Below are 14,751 nucleotides of genomic sequence, written 5' to 3' on the forward strand. Positions count from 1 at the left end.
CAGCTGTTTATGTGGGTGGAGCCAGGAATCGTTTGGTGGATAAAAGCCTGGAGGGAAGACTGCTCGACGAGTTCCCTGCTCCTGCTTCCAGTTGTTGTGCACCAGTGGCGTGTGTGCAAAGCTGCTGGACTGCTCTTTAGAGTAAAATCCTAGTGGGGATTACCAGTTGTTAGCGGTATAGGCCGGTAAATGTGAATTGTCCTTACCCATGCAGATCCTTTGTCAGTGGGAGGCCGTCTTTTTGTTTAAATACTATGTTCTCCTGTTTTTCCCATTAGCAGGGAGGTAAGATTTATGTGTTTCTTTTGTTATCTCTTTTCCAGGGAAGATCTTTAAAAATATAGGTAGATGCCTTCTTTTGTTTGTTATTTTGGCCTACCCGCTGATAGCAACCACCTTGTAGGTGGTTTGATTAAGTAATAAACAAAACTGCCTCTCTGATCCAACTGGTAATTTTTGTGGTGATTCTGGGAGCAGGAGACGGGACTCCGGGCGACACGTATCAGGTGTCGCTCTGTATGTTACGACCGACCGTGGTGTTTGTGGAGGGAGATCGTAACTAATGACTAACTAAAACTACACTTATTTAAAAAACGAACACTTGAAATGAAATCATCGTGATGATATCTGTCTATAATAACATAAACTAACTTTGGGGGAAAAATATTTGAAGAGTAATTTGATTGTTTAGTTTGCCTCATGTCCATAGACCCTTTTACTGTTTGTATACAATGATGACGTAGCAACGTATGCGCGCGCATTTTGGCAACAAACAGTGGCGAGAATCAGCAGCATGTCAAGCTACGTGAGCGGATTAAGCAACACAAACCGAGGAAGTTATTTTAAAAAGTTGACTTTATCAAATGGTATTCGGCTACCAGATCCGTGTACTATAGTGGAGTGGATAGAAGACGTTAGCAGATGGCCAGATATAACGTAGTGGTCGAATATATACGCATTTAGTCGAGAAACCGAGCGTGTACACCCGAGACACGCATATAAATCAATGGATGTGTACGAATACGTTGTCTGTGGGCATGTACAGAATGTCCAATACAATTTTCGACATTTATTCTTATTCTTCACACCGACATACATTTATCCTTTTCCTTACATTTTATGTTGACACACTTCTGTTTAAAGTTTAATTTTGTAATGCTATAGTACTTTAATAGAAACTATGTTGCTTTTATACATTTCTCAGATGTTATTTTGCAATTAAACTATTAATAAAATCATTACAAATGAAATTGATAAGTACTGTGATTATTGATATGATAATCTGGTAATGGGGGGTACAATTATACACACCAGTGGCAGCCAATGTTGGGAGGTTTATTATAAATAATTAAGTTTCAAGTGCAGTAAATGTTTTACAAATGAATTTTTTTATGTCCTTGTTCCAATCAATGCATTAATCGCCTGCAGCCACAGGTACCGCCGGTTCTTCTGAAACGGCCGTGATCCTGTCAGAATCCTATAAAACTTAAGCCCATTGGTGGAATAGCGATTAGTGCAACCGAAAACGCAACAGCCAGACATTTTGATGCTGGGAAACCAGCATCTTTGAATGAAAGAATCTTTGAAAGAAACCAGCGCTTTGATAAACTTTCGGAGTTGCTCACACGTTTGAACCACTAGGGAACAACAACACTTCCGTTGCCTAAATGCGCGCGCAACTCTTTGATCACGTGGGCTGTAAAAGGGTCTATTAGGGTGCTTTCACACCTGCCTCATTTAGTTCGGTTGAATCGTACTAGAGTTCGTTTCCCTCTTTGGTGCGGTTCGTTTGGTCAGGTCTGAAAGCAGCAATCGCACTCGGGTGCGCACCAAAAGCGGACCAAACAAGCGTACCGAGACCTCCTTGAAGAGCTGGTCTCGGTACGATTTCAAACGAACTCTGGAGCGGTTTGTTTGTGGTGAGAACGTGATCAGACCTCGACCAGAACCAACTGCAAAAGTACTGATCATTTTTGGACTGAACCAGCTGCCGTAGCTGCGCTGACATTGTGTGCATGATATTATTACCTGATAGATCGTTGGCAATATTTTCGGAAGATGAGCATGTCAAGAGTTAATAATTAATGCACGCCTCCGCTTGAAGTGACGAGCGATGCGCTCGCTGTCTGCAGTGCATTAGAGCGTTGTTTTCACGTCACATCCGCGCTTCATTATAGAAATGTATTGTTTGCATACTGTGGTAAATACACACAGTGTAGTAGATTATGGCCAGGGACAAAACTAGCCCTCGTAGTCGTCTCTCCATAGTGTTATTATAGTTTGCTGGCTTTGCCTCTTCTGTTGGAATTTTCCTACACGTAAATTCTGACCAATTAGAAAAGCAGTTTAGGAAATACGCCATGGCCAATGAGTGATGTGGATGTTGTCACGTGCCTGCGTTTTGGTTCGTTTCAACTGGTTCGGACCAAAGCAATCAGTGTGGTGTGAAAAGGAACCAAAAAAGCTGAAAAATGCAACAATGTATTATTGTTTGCCCTTCGTTCGGACCAAATGAACCGAACTAGAGATGTGAAAGCACCCTTAGAAAACACAGAGGTGCGGCTATACTGGGACCGGCCACCGGGGGGCGATAGAGGCGCGGAGGCTTCAGCTTCTGAGAGGGTGCTGCCGGTGCGGCAGGCTCGTACAACAAAGTGTGACGTAATGCCGCACGGGTGGCTGTTTCTGTATGGAGTTAAAAGGGTCTAACTCTGTGCCACCGCATAACTATTGATGTGTTAAAAAAATAATGAAAATATACATAATATATATATCAGAGTCCTGATCGGGAGGTAACGTCCGATTCCGATCGAGTCTGAAATCACGTGACCGGATCGGGACATCCCTAGTATCGACCAATACTCAGAATTTTTTATATTGGATCGGTTCTGAAAAAATGGTATCGGTGCATCCCTTATTAAAAATTAAAAAACACAACATGTTTGAAAATCATCTTACATGTTGAGTCCATGTCCAGGATGGCGTCTTTGGCCTGAAAGTAATTGCAAAGCAAAGCAAGTGTTTAATACAACATCGCGGATTCAGATAAGCATCCACAGATATGGTGATGTACCTTCTGCGGGATAACGGCGTGATGGTTCTCCAGAATGAGTCTCTTTATGTGATGAGCCCAGAGTTTCTTCTCTTCCACAGTTCTGGCCTGTGAAAACGACAACATGATTACACCAAACACAATAAAGCGCTTGTGTAATTTCTGGGCTGTGAGCTCATACACACCTGAACTGTGTGCGGCTGCTTCGGGTGCTTGTAATGCATTACGCTGAACCGAAGCGAATCTTTGGCACTTTCTATGAGCATTAGTGTGGAACACTGAACACAAGCACAACAAGGTTACCAGCTTCCAACACGATAGGTATAAATGTAATGTGCAATAAATCAGACGGACAAAGGGCATGCATAAAACAGCAGCAGCAATATGATAAAAGACAACACATGCATTTATTCACAATGGGAAGTGTTACTAAATTTGCTTTTTTCTAATGGCTCAGTTCAAAGCTCAACCAATCTGATGTTACTTTTTATAAAATCCAATATAGAACTGATAATAGACCAGATGAGGAAACAATATGTGAGAATTAAAGGGGATTATGGTCTAAATCAGACTGCAGGGGTTCATGAGTGGATAAAAAGATAATAATTACATCATAAAAGAACTATAAATAAATTAATAAATAAATAAACACTTACTAAAAATCATTAAAAAAAATTAACTATAAAAATAAAAACTTACTAAAAATAAACGATTTTAAAATGAAAACAAATCAATAATCATCAAGAATCACCAATGAATAAAACATTAAAATTTTGAAATGAAAATAATTCATTTTAAAATAAAACAATTACAAAAAAGAAACGTTAAATAAAAAAGAATAAAGAAAAGCACTAAAATTTAAAATGAATAATAAAAAACATTTTTATTTATTATAAAAACAAAAACAACTCTAAAATAACGAATACAAAATGAAAATGAATAAAATATTTAAATCTAAATAAAATGCTTACTAGAATGAATAATATAATGAAAATAAATAACTTTAAAATGAAAACAATCAACACAAAAAATTGATTACTTAAACTAAAAAGGGATAAATAATACAAATGTAAATGAAAATAAATAATTAAAATATTTCATCTTTTTAAGTAAGTGTTTTAGATCAAAAAGGTTCATGCTTAAAAAAAGTAAAAAAATTAAATAAAATAAAAATTACACAAAAAAAAAGATAATCCCTGGTCTAAATAATGGATATCATCACATACCGAGATATGAGTCTTGTAGACGTAATGTTCCCCTCTTTTCTTGGTGATGAGCAGCATCTTATCAAACAGGAAGAGGGTTCTCTCGTTCTTGGCACGGTGGACAGGAAACGTCCCCTCCAGAACCAGCTCACCAAAAGTGGTCAGATCCGGACCCTTCCAGTTGATGAGCAGAGACTGGATCTCCTGCACGCACAACAGAGTAGAGTCCAGAATACAATAAAGTGGAGTACAATATAATAGAACAGAGTAGAACAGAATAGAGTCGAATATAATAAAGTAGAATAGAATAAAGTGGAATATAATACAATAGAGTAGAGTAGAATAAAGTAGAGTACAATAGAGTAGAGCAGAATATAGTAGATTAGAACAATTTCAATCTACACAATCAGGTGCTGCTGAATATTTTTCCATGTCAACTCATCAACATGAACTCATGGCAGAATGAATGTCTCCGCAGTGACCTGAGGTTGATGAGCACTCCACACATCAGCTTTAAGTGTCCTGATCAAAGGCACAATAGTGTCAGTTCTGTGCAGATCGGCTCGGGCTGACCCAGATCCATTAATGAACCTCATGAGTCATGGCTTCATTTGATAGTCCATCAAAAAGTATGATCATGTGTTTGCATGACACTCATTAACATTGTAAACCCAATAGTCATATTCCGTCCGTTAATGCAACATAAGGGTTTATAGTAAACAAAATCATGTCATTAAAAGATCATTGTGAAAGGGAGAATGGTAACATTATTACTCTCTGACTACAGAGATACAAGATTAATACTGAGACTGATCATGGCCTGCATTAAAAGAGATACTACTATAGGTTTTTTTTTTTTATTTATTTATTACTATATATTATATACTATATATATATATATATATATATATATATATATATATATATATATATATATATATATATATATATATATATATATATATATATATATATATATATATATTTTCCGTTTTCATATTTTCTGTTTTTATTTTAATTTTAGTTAAAGGTTTTTTAAGTTTGTTGCGTTTTGACATTTTTAAAATATATATTTTAATATTTTGTATTAATAATTTTAGTTATTTGAGTATATCAGATTGTGATAAAGTTCATTATTTTCCATAATGTAATGATAAAAATTAAACTTTCATATATTTTAGATTCATTGCACACCAACTAAAATATTTCAGGTCTTTTATTGTTTTAATACTGATGATTTTTAGCCTGACAAGTCAGACCCACATCAAGATGTTTGGTCTGGAAACTCACCATTGACAGCTCAATCCGAGGGGCGAAAAACGGTTGTCTTTCAAACTCCCTCTGCACGCGATAGGATAGCGCTACACCAACCAGAGCAACGAAGGTGAAGCAGAGCTCGCTGACTGATTAAACATTCGCCGTATCCGGTCGGCTAAACTCCGAACACATCTTCCCTTTTTAAGAATGACTTCAGTGCCGTTCTTTTCTCAGAGAAAAGCTTAACTTCAAGTCTTCCAGAGTCGCGGTCAAAGCTGATTCGAAAGACCGCCGCCGTTCGCCAGTTTCTGTGTTTACTAGAAGCACGCAAACGCAACTCGGCCGTCGTCATTATGGCCCCGCCCACCGACTCTATACACGATGTGATTGGCCTGTCCAGATTGTGAGGAATACAGCTCAGAAGGGTATTGAGAGTTGCTAGACGACACTCGCGGGCAGATTAAATTTGCTGCCGCTAGGGTGCGTCTAGATTTCTAGGCTAGATGATTTTGGCATAAAATCTCAAAAAATTAGCATATCATGAAAAGGTTCTCTAAACGAGCTATTAACCTAATCATCTGAATCAACTAATTAACTCTAAACACCTGCAAAAGATTCCTGAGGCTTTTAAAAACTCCCAGCCTGGTTCATTACTCAAAACCGCAATCATGGGTAAGACTGCCGACCCGACTGCTGTCTAGAAGGCCATCATTAACACCCTCAAGCGAGAGGGGAAGACACAGAAAGACATTTCTGAACGAATAGGCTGTTCCCAGAGTGCTGTATCAAGGCACCTCAGTGGGAAGTCTGTGGGAAGGAAAAAGTGTGGCAAAAAACGCTGCACAACGAGAAGAGGTGAGCGGACCCTGAGGAAGATTGTGGAGAAGGACCGATTCCAGACCTTGGGGGACCTGCAGAAGCTGTGGACTGAGTCTGGAGAAGAAACATCTAGAGCTGCCGTGCACAGGCGTGAGCAGGAAATGGGCTACAGGTGCCGCATTCCCCAGGTCAAGACACTTTGGGCTACAGAGAAGCAGCACTGGACTGTTGCTCAGTGGTCCAAAGTACTTTTTTGTCTTTCATGTTATTGGGAAATCAAGGTGCCAGAGTCTGGAGGAAGACTGGGGAGAAGGAAATGCCAAAATGCCTGAAGTCCAGTGTCAAGTCCCCACAGTCAGTGATGGTCTGGGGTGCCATGTCAGCTGCTGGTGTTGGTCCACTGTGTTTTATCAAGGGCAGGGTCAATGCAGCTCGCTATCAGGAGATTTTGGAGCACTTCATGCTTCCATCTGCTGAAAAGCTTTATGGAGATGAAGATTTGGTTTTTCAGCACGACCTGGCACCTGCTCACAGTGCCCAAACCACTGGTAAATGGTTTACTGACCATGGTATTACTGTGCTCAACTCTCCTGACCTGAACCCCAGAGAGAATCTGTGGGATATTGTGAAGAGAAAGTTGAGAGACGCAAGACCCGACACTCTGGATGAGCTTAAGGCCGCTCTCGGAGCATCCTGGGCCTCCAGAACACCTCAGCAGAGCCACAGGCTGATCGCCTCCATGCCACGCCGCACTGAAGCAGTCATTTCTGCTAAAGGATTCCCCACCAAGGATTGAGTGCAGAACTGAACATCATTATTTGAAGGTTGACTTTTTTTGTATTAAAAACACTTTTCTTTTATTGGTCGGATGAAATATGCTAATTTTTTGAGATTTTGTGAATTTGTGGTTTTCATGAGCTGTATGCCAAAATCATCAGTATTAAAACAATAAAAGACCTGAAATATTTCAGTTGGTGTGCAATGAATCTAAAATATATGAAAGTTTAATTTTTATCATTATATTATGGAAAATAATGAACTTTATCACAATATGCTAATTTTTTGAGAAGGACCTGTGTATATATATATATACACACAAACACACACACACACACACACACACACACACAAAATAAAACACTTACTAAAAATGAATTAAAAATTAAAAGGTCAAATATAAAATTAATAATATTAACCTGTTAAGCTGATTTCTAAATTTTGAAAAAATCCTAAGAAATGTATACTCAGACTAAAACAAATACAGTTTGTGAATCCTTTGCACTAAAAGCATAATTATGGTCTCATTTGAAAGCAGACACCTGGCAGTTTACTGTAAAGTCAAAATGATAATATTTTTTATAATAAAAAAAAGCTATAATAAGCTTCAAAGTTTTGTAAAGTTATTAGAAATTTATTTGTATGATATATCTTTATGAAAATAAAATTGAAGTGGGCCTTGGAGAAATCTAGAAATGCACTACAGCTAAAGCCACAAGTCTGACCATGTTATATTTCAGATCTGAAGATGATCAGTCTAAAACTCTGCATTTTATTAAACGTTTTACAAGATCGTTTCATGTGATTTTATTTTGAGATATCGCTGAAATATCAACTGATGTTTATTGCCACATCTTCTCAGCTTTCATTCGCTGTATTGCCTCTATTGTTTAGAGGTGCAAACTGCCCCATTCAGTTTGTCTCCCCGGCATTCACACTTCTGCGGACTGGTTATGGCTCCAATTATTATTCTTTTGTCTGCATTATAATTACTAACGATTCTCTATTCAAACTGTTCTATTCAAACCTCATTTCTAAATCAAACCTCTCACTTTACCCTCACTGAGACTCTATTGAATGCATTTCGTCCAAATAAGCATTTCAGTAGTTTTACATTTAGAAAATGTTCATAAAAATAAAGTATTTACTCAGTGGCAGGTGCATCTAGGGCAAGCTAGCATGTTAGCTTAGCACACCAGCAAAACAACAATTTATACGATTAAAATCATGTTTTATTCAAAACTTGCTTCATATCACTTTATAATTTATAATTCGAGTGTTTTATATAACAATATGTGATCTCATGTAGCTTCGGGTCAAAAAATCTGACAGAAAATATACAATGCTAAAAGCTATGTGGAATAGCATTGCATTATAAATATCATCTATTATGAAACCACCCAACATGGCATAAAGAACACAGACCAACCATATATTGCCGCGATTGTGTGTTTATTGTCTTAAAACGTGTTTATCTGCATAAAATAGCGATCTGACGATCCCAGGGAGCTGTGTGGATATGTCCATATGTCAGATACTTCCTGAATGTCACATGGTGTGTCTGTTCTTCATGTGTCCCCCATGGGGTGAATTTTCAGTAGTACAGCTTTCCAGCGCCCTCCGGCTGCCAGAATGAATTGAAAACACAGCATATCACAGCCTACTGCTCTCATAATCATACATCCGCGGATTTTGGATAAAGATTGAATAAATAATACTTCTCTGTATAGAAATTTGACTCAAACGTGTGAGAATCTATCAATATTTCTCCACATCTGCACACTTTTGAAGTAAAAGCCCTGAGGGAAGTTGTTTTGTCGAGTGTCTTCATGACGACCAAGGAGGATTTTTTTATGAATGGGAGCAAATGACGCGCATATTACAATCAAAAGGTAGCGACGCCCAAGATCATATTCATAACTCCTGGAACATATTAACACATTACGGTCACTATAAGACTTTGAGAATAAAACAGAGGTAAAAAAATTAAACTTTAGTCTTAGATCTTTTTAATGATGTATAGTTTGTCAAGGTAATTACTTACATCTGATAGTAATTTTGAGCTAATTTAAACAAAGAGACCTTCAGTGCGTCCTCGTCCTCGTGACGGTTATCAAGAATCAAATAATCATAATAAAACACTTAATAAACAGTTATTTGAGTATGTCAGGTTAAAGGAAAATGTTTTTTGGAATGGTTTGCTTTCTCTATAATAATCTTTTGTACAGTCCTAACCTGAAGTCTCACTGCATGCTCGTGTTTTCTCTTCATGTCGTTGATGTACCAGGCGACTCCCGTCATGGTGTCTATGGCCTCGATCACCACATCATACCCGTCCTCCTCGCGGTCAAAGTGTTTGGCAATTTCCTTTAGAAACACAGTCAGAGAAGAGAAACACACAGACTATATATAAACCCTGAACAAATCACAAATAACCAAGAAATTGCAACTAAAGTCATTCGAACATGCAATCAAATTCACAATATTTTGTATAATTAATCAGTGTATGTTACTCTAAATCAGCATGAGTTGATGAAAAGTTAGTAATTAATTAAATAACAAAAATGAAAAACAAAAAAACATTGGTTTACCTGCATGTCATGCGACCATAAGCCAACAATCAGAGAACCGTGAACGTGAATGTTTTTTAATTATTGAAATATTAACTTAAAATCAGGTAAAATTTAGGTAAAATTAGTTCAGCTGATAAATTAGTCTGCAATTTTCTAAGTAAGCTTTCATAAAAATCACAGCTTTCTTACAGTTATTTTAAAAAAGCAGAGAGAGCAATCATTGAGTACCATAGTATTTTTCCCCAGTATGGTTGCTCTGTCTGCTTTGTAACAAACATTCTTACAAATATTTTTTTTTGTGTTCAGCAGAAGAAAGAACCGCATAAATGTTTGGAACAACTTGAGGGTGAGTAAATGGCGATTTTTGGGTGAACTAACCCTTTAAAGCTGTTATTAAAGGGTTACTTCACCGCTTTTTCATATTAAACTATGTCAGCGGTTCCCAAACTTTTTTACTTGCGCACCCCCTTCTATGTCCCGAACGGGTTCGCGCACCCCCAATACCCACTTAAAAAAAACAACAACAACAAAGCTTTGTCTTATCGCTATAAAGACTGTTTAATCATGGGCAAATAACCAGAACACCAATGACAATAACATCAAAAAAGTTTCAATATAATGCAACAAAGCTACACACAAGCTTCCACTTTTAAGAGGATGTGACAGACACATGCTCAGTAACAGAAAGCACGGTTATTTTCAGCCGCATAAAATAAGCATTGCAGCAATAGGCCGCTAGGCCTATTCAATGACTGTGGAGCTAGCGTCATCATCATCATAACACAACGGTTATAGAAATGAGAACGACAGTACATTGAATTAAATTGCAATGAAGTTACAAACGATCCACAACATTAAAGAGAATAAGGTTCGAGTTAGATGAAATAAATAAACACGAGGATCAATCTGAAACTTTTCAAGTGCAACATCAAACATAAAATGTTTCTCTATTCTCTCTGTCTCTTTTGCCTCTCTCTTGGTCCCTCTCCTCCTTCGTGATTAACTGTCCCACTTGACAGTTTCCCTGATTTCAGCCAGTTAAGCATTTATATATATATATATATATTTGGAATGAATGAAACGAGTTGGCACGCATAGAGATGTGACGTGTGTACATTTTCCCAGTATCACCGACTGGGCTTTTAAATCACTCATTCTATCTAACCGAAAGGAACATATGCACACGGCTGCTCCGGCATTAATAACGGAGCCGAGCAAAGGGAGTGCTTTCAATATATTCCTATGAAAGTTAAGCTTCCATATACATAAACTGAAACCGCGCCAGTGCGCGCACACCGTGAATGACAGCTCGTCAGTAAATGCGCGCTCTGTGCGGCCTAGCAGATTTTAGTTTCAGTTTTGAATTAGTAGCTAACGATTCGGGGGCGGGTTGCATGAACTGTGGGTTCATTAGCCTATTATTCTTATTGAAAAACACAACAACACACAATGACAAACTCACTTACTTTTACATTTCACTTTGAAACCAAATCTTCCGAGATCAACTTGTCTTTTTTTTGTTTTTTTTGTATGGAACAATAAAAATCCCATAATAAAAAAAACGCCATTACATTTTTCCTCTCGCGCACCCCCTGGTGGCAGCTCACGTACCCCTGGGGGTGCGCGCACCACACTTTGGGAATCCCTGAACTATGTTATTCCCTTAACTAAAACGAGTTGATACATCCCTCTCTCGTCTCAGTGCGTGCTCTTAATCTCTCTGATGCGCGGTGATGATCTGATAGCATTTAGCTTAGCCCACTAAGCCCAGTTCATTCACTATGGAACCAAACAGAGATCAAGTTAGAAGCGTCCAAACACCTCCACGTTTCCCCTGTTTATAGTGAATGAACTGGGCTTAGTGGGCTAAGCTAAATGCTATCAGATCGTCACCGCGTGTCAGAGAGATTAAGTCCACGCACTGAGACGAGAGAGGTATGTATCAACTCGTTTAAGTAAAGGGAATAACAGTTTAATATGAAAAGGCAGTGAAGTATCCCTTTAATGTTTGCAGCACAATATTTGATCAGAAAAAGCTCTAGTGCCCACAGGCTCATACGTACTTTACATGCAATCTGCAAAGCAATTACATCATTAACGCATGGCACAAGCTGATTGGCCAAAGCTGATCCTGCAGCCAATGAGATTGCTTGCTGAACATTTAAATAGTGTGGTTCAGTGTTTGCTGGGCCTCCACCTCCCCAGCTCCACCTGCCTAGATCTGCTGTGGGATTTATGCATGTCTCTGTGTCTGTGTGACTTTAGCAGTACCTGAAGCAGCAGGTGATATTTCAGGATCCTCTGGACCGGTTTGAGCAGGTAAGAACCCAAAGGAAGAGAGCGCTTGAGCGACGCCTGCCGATCCCTGAAGAACTTGGCCAGAGTTTTATTCCTCAGACAGTCTGTCAGCACCGCCACTGAACTAGATACAGACAATGAAGAGAGCAATTACTTGCTTCATGCATCAAAAATTAGGCTGAAACGTTGCCTCAGATGCTTCACCACATTTATCAGTCATGTTGAATCGATGTTAAAGGTGCACTATGTAGTATTTTTGCAGTGAAATATCCAAAAACTACTAGGCCGGTGTTATATATTTTGTTCAGTTGAGTACCTAATATATCCCAAATGTTTCCAACTATTAGTAAATTGTGAGAAAATTGCTATTTTAACAAAGGAGCTTGGACATTTCAGCATAGCGTTTGAGGGTCAATCGCGTCATATCTGCGTTATCCTCGGTTTCCGCTTTTATTTGGCAGGAGCGCTTTACTCTTAGCAGTGTGAACAGGTGAACGCAAGGAGTAACGTCATAACATCATTTTCAACACACTTAAATGTATCTAATATGATAAACAGAGCTGCTTTACCTCATAATCATAACCGAAGGATCAACACTACTGTACTGATACTCCTGATTAACATCAGACTGGCAGACACAGTGTGTTATGACCCCTTTAAATACAACACATGCATGATATAACATCTAAACATTCATAGGAGTCTAAAATCAGCGTGTCTGTCAACATCAATCAATCAACTTTATTTATATCGCGCTTTTACAATGATGATTGTTTCAAAGCAGCTTCAGTGTTAAACAGGACAATATTGCAACAAAATTAGATTTTTTCTAGAAACTTAGAAAACAGTGATGTTATCAGCTTATTTTAATTTATCATAGACAATGTTGGAAGATCAGTATTATAGTTTATAAAATTAAATAAGACCTACTTAATGATTTTATTTGTATATTTAGTTGAATAACTTGGATCATAATTTTAGTGACATCCTAAAACAAACAACCCAAAGCAAACATGACAACGTGGTGCATCTCAGCAGGCGATGTCACTCAAACTGTCTGGTGTGGTTTATGAAGGACGTTATTGACTCAGAGGAATAATCTGTCACACCGGAGGCAGAAACACACCCGAATTAACACTGCGCTCTACTCACTTAGGGTAGTTCGTACAGTATTGCGTGTAGATCTCGAAATAGTTGCTCTGCAAATGAAATGCAAGAACATTACTCAGTGTTATAAAGGGATCAGAATATTTTGAATGTGAAGTTTAGTTATATTTAGTACCTTGTCCACAAAACAGCGGGCGATGGCCACAGGATCGCTGGCACACATGTCTAAAGACTGTAACAACTCACTAGAAAGGGAACAGAAAACATTAGCATTTTGATTATGGTGACTTACTTATTAATACTTAATATTCCTTTAATGAGATGCCTAAACATGCATTTGGTTATGAGTGATGATAACCAGCACATCTGAAGGTTGGCTATGACCTTCTGTCAGACATCACACACACACACACACACACACACACACACAAAGAGGGAGTCTGGAAATAATAGACAGAGCAAATGCACATCTATACAGGTAACACTTGCCGGCGGCTGTCAAATATGATCTTCTGATTCATGCTGGGATGAGCATTATTGTACATCTTTGGTGCATGTAAAGTAATTTAAAGAACATAAGCTGGTTAAAAGGAAGTATATTACAGTTAATTTGATGAGCGATAAATAAAAAAATGTGATGGCTGATGGTTGAAACTATTTATTAAATCTAAAAATGATTTAAACTATGACTGAACACCAAAGAGACTTAGAATAAAGCACGCAATTAACATTACTAGAATTTGCTGTATTTAAATACAACTGGAACCAAAAAAGCATAAATCTTTGTCTATATATATTTTTAAAAAAATACAAATAAATTACTAGCATAAATTAAAGGAATTGCATTAAATTAAATTCTATAATAATTATAGTAAAAATTATATTAAAACATTATTTGTTTACAAATCAAGTATTTACTGTATTTAAATACAAATGGAACAAAGGTTCTTTGCTGATATAAAATATTCAATATTAATATTAAATATTCAAAAAATGTGTATATTAATATATTAAATTTACAAAAATGAAATGATTATAATGATAAAACAAATAATTGTATTACAAGATTTACAATAATAATTATAAAGGCATTATATTTTATACAAATCTATTTACTGTAAATAGAAATTGAACAAAAGTTCTGAAAAAAAGTAAACTTTTGGTTAATGCTGATATAAATTACATATAATTTTTTTAAATGAATTATAATAATAATACAATATGCATAATATACTAAATATTATAATTACAAACAATTAACTTATTAAATAAAAATACTATAATTACATTAATAATTATACTAATTATATGAAAACTTTCTTTCCTAATGTAGTATTTACCATATTTAAAACACAAATGGAAAGTTATATGCTATACTGCTAATATGAATTAAATATTATAATTATAAAACATTAAAACAAAAAAATATATAATATTTACAAAAATGTAATTATACATTTGTTAATTGTATAAAATAAGTACAATAATAATAACTATAATAGCAATTATAGCAAACGTATTTATTGTGTTTAAATAAAAATGGAACAAAAAAGTAAAAAGCCAGTATAAATTTAATATAATTATACAAAATTAAAAATAATAAAATATGCATAACATATTAAATACTATAATTACAAACAATAACATAATACAAATTTATAGT

The 14,751-nt window shown here is 36.7% G+C and overlaps 1 protein-coding gene across 6 annotated transcripts in view; it reads right to left on the reverse strand.

The window, feature by feature from the left end:
* The window catches only part of LOC137090888 (pleckstrin homology domain-containing family G member 3), a 112,843-nt gene that overhangs the window by 17,393 nt on the left and 80,699 nt on the right, over positions 1–14,751 (reverse strand). For all 6 annotated transcript variants that reach the window (XM_067454879.1, XM_067454882.1, XM_067454880.1 and 3 more), the window contains exons 5-12: positions 13,264–13,333; positions 13,134–13,180; positions 11,955–12,105; positions 9,346–9,477; positions 4,279–4,461; positions 3,238–3,330; positions 3,074–3,160; positions 2,959–2,992 (exon numbers count right to left, since the gene is read on the reverse strand). In XM_067454879.1, the coding sequence (XP_067310980.1) occupies positions 2,959–2,992; positions 3,074–3,160; positions 3,238–3,330; positions 4,279–4,461; positions 9,346–9,477; positions 11,955–12,105; positions 13,134–13,180; positions 13,264–13,333 (797 nt within the window). The remainder of the gene's footprint in view (positions 1–2,958; positions 2,993–3,073; positions 3,161–3,237; positions 3,331–4,278; positions 4,462–9,345; positions 9,478–11,954; positions 12,106–13,133; positions 13,181–13,263; positions 13,334–14,751) is intronic.

Source organism: Pseudorasbora parva, chromosome 10, assembly GCF_024679245.1.
Source record: "Pseudorasbora parva isolate DD20220531a chromosome 10, ASM2467924v1, whole genome shotgun sequence".
Lineage (NCBI taxonomy): Eukaryota > Metazoa > Chordata > Actinopteri > Cypriniformes > Gobionidae > Pseudorasbora > Pseudorasbora parva.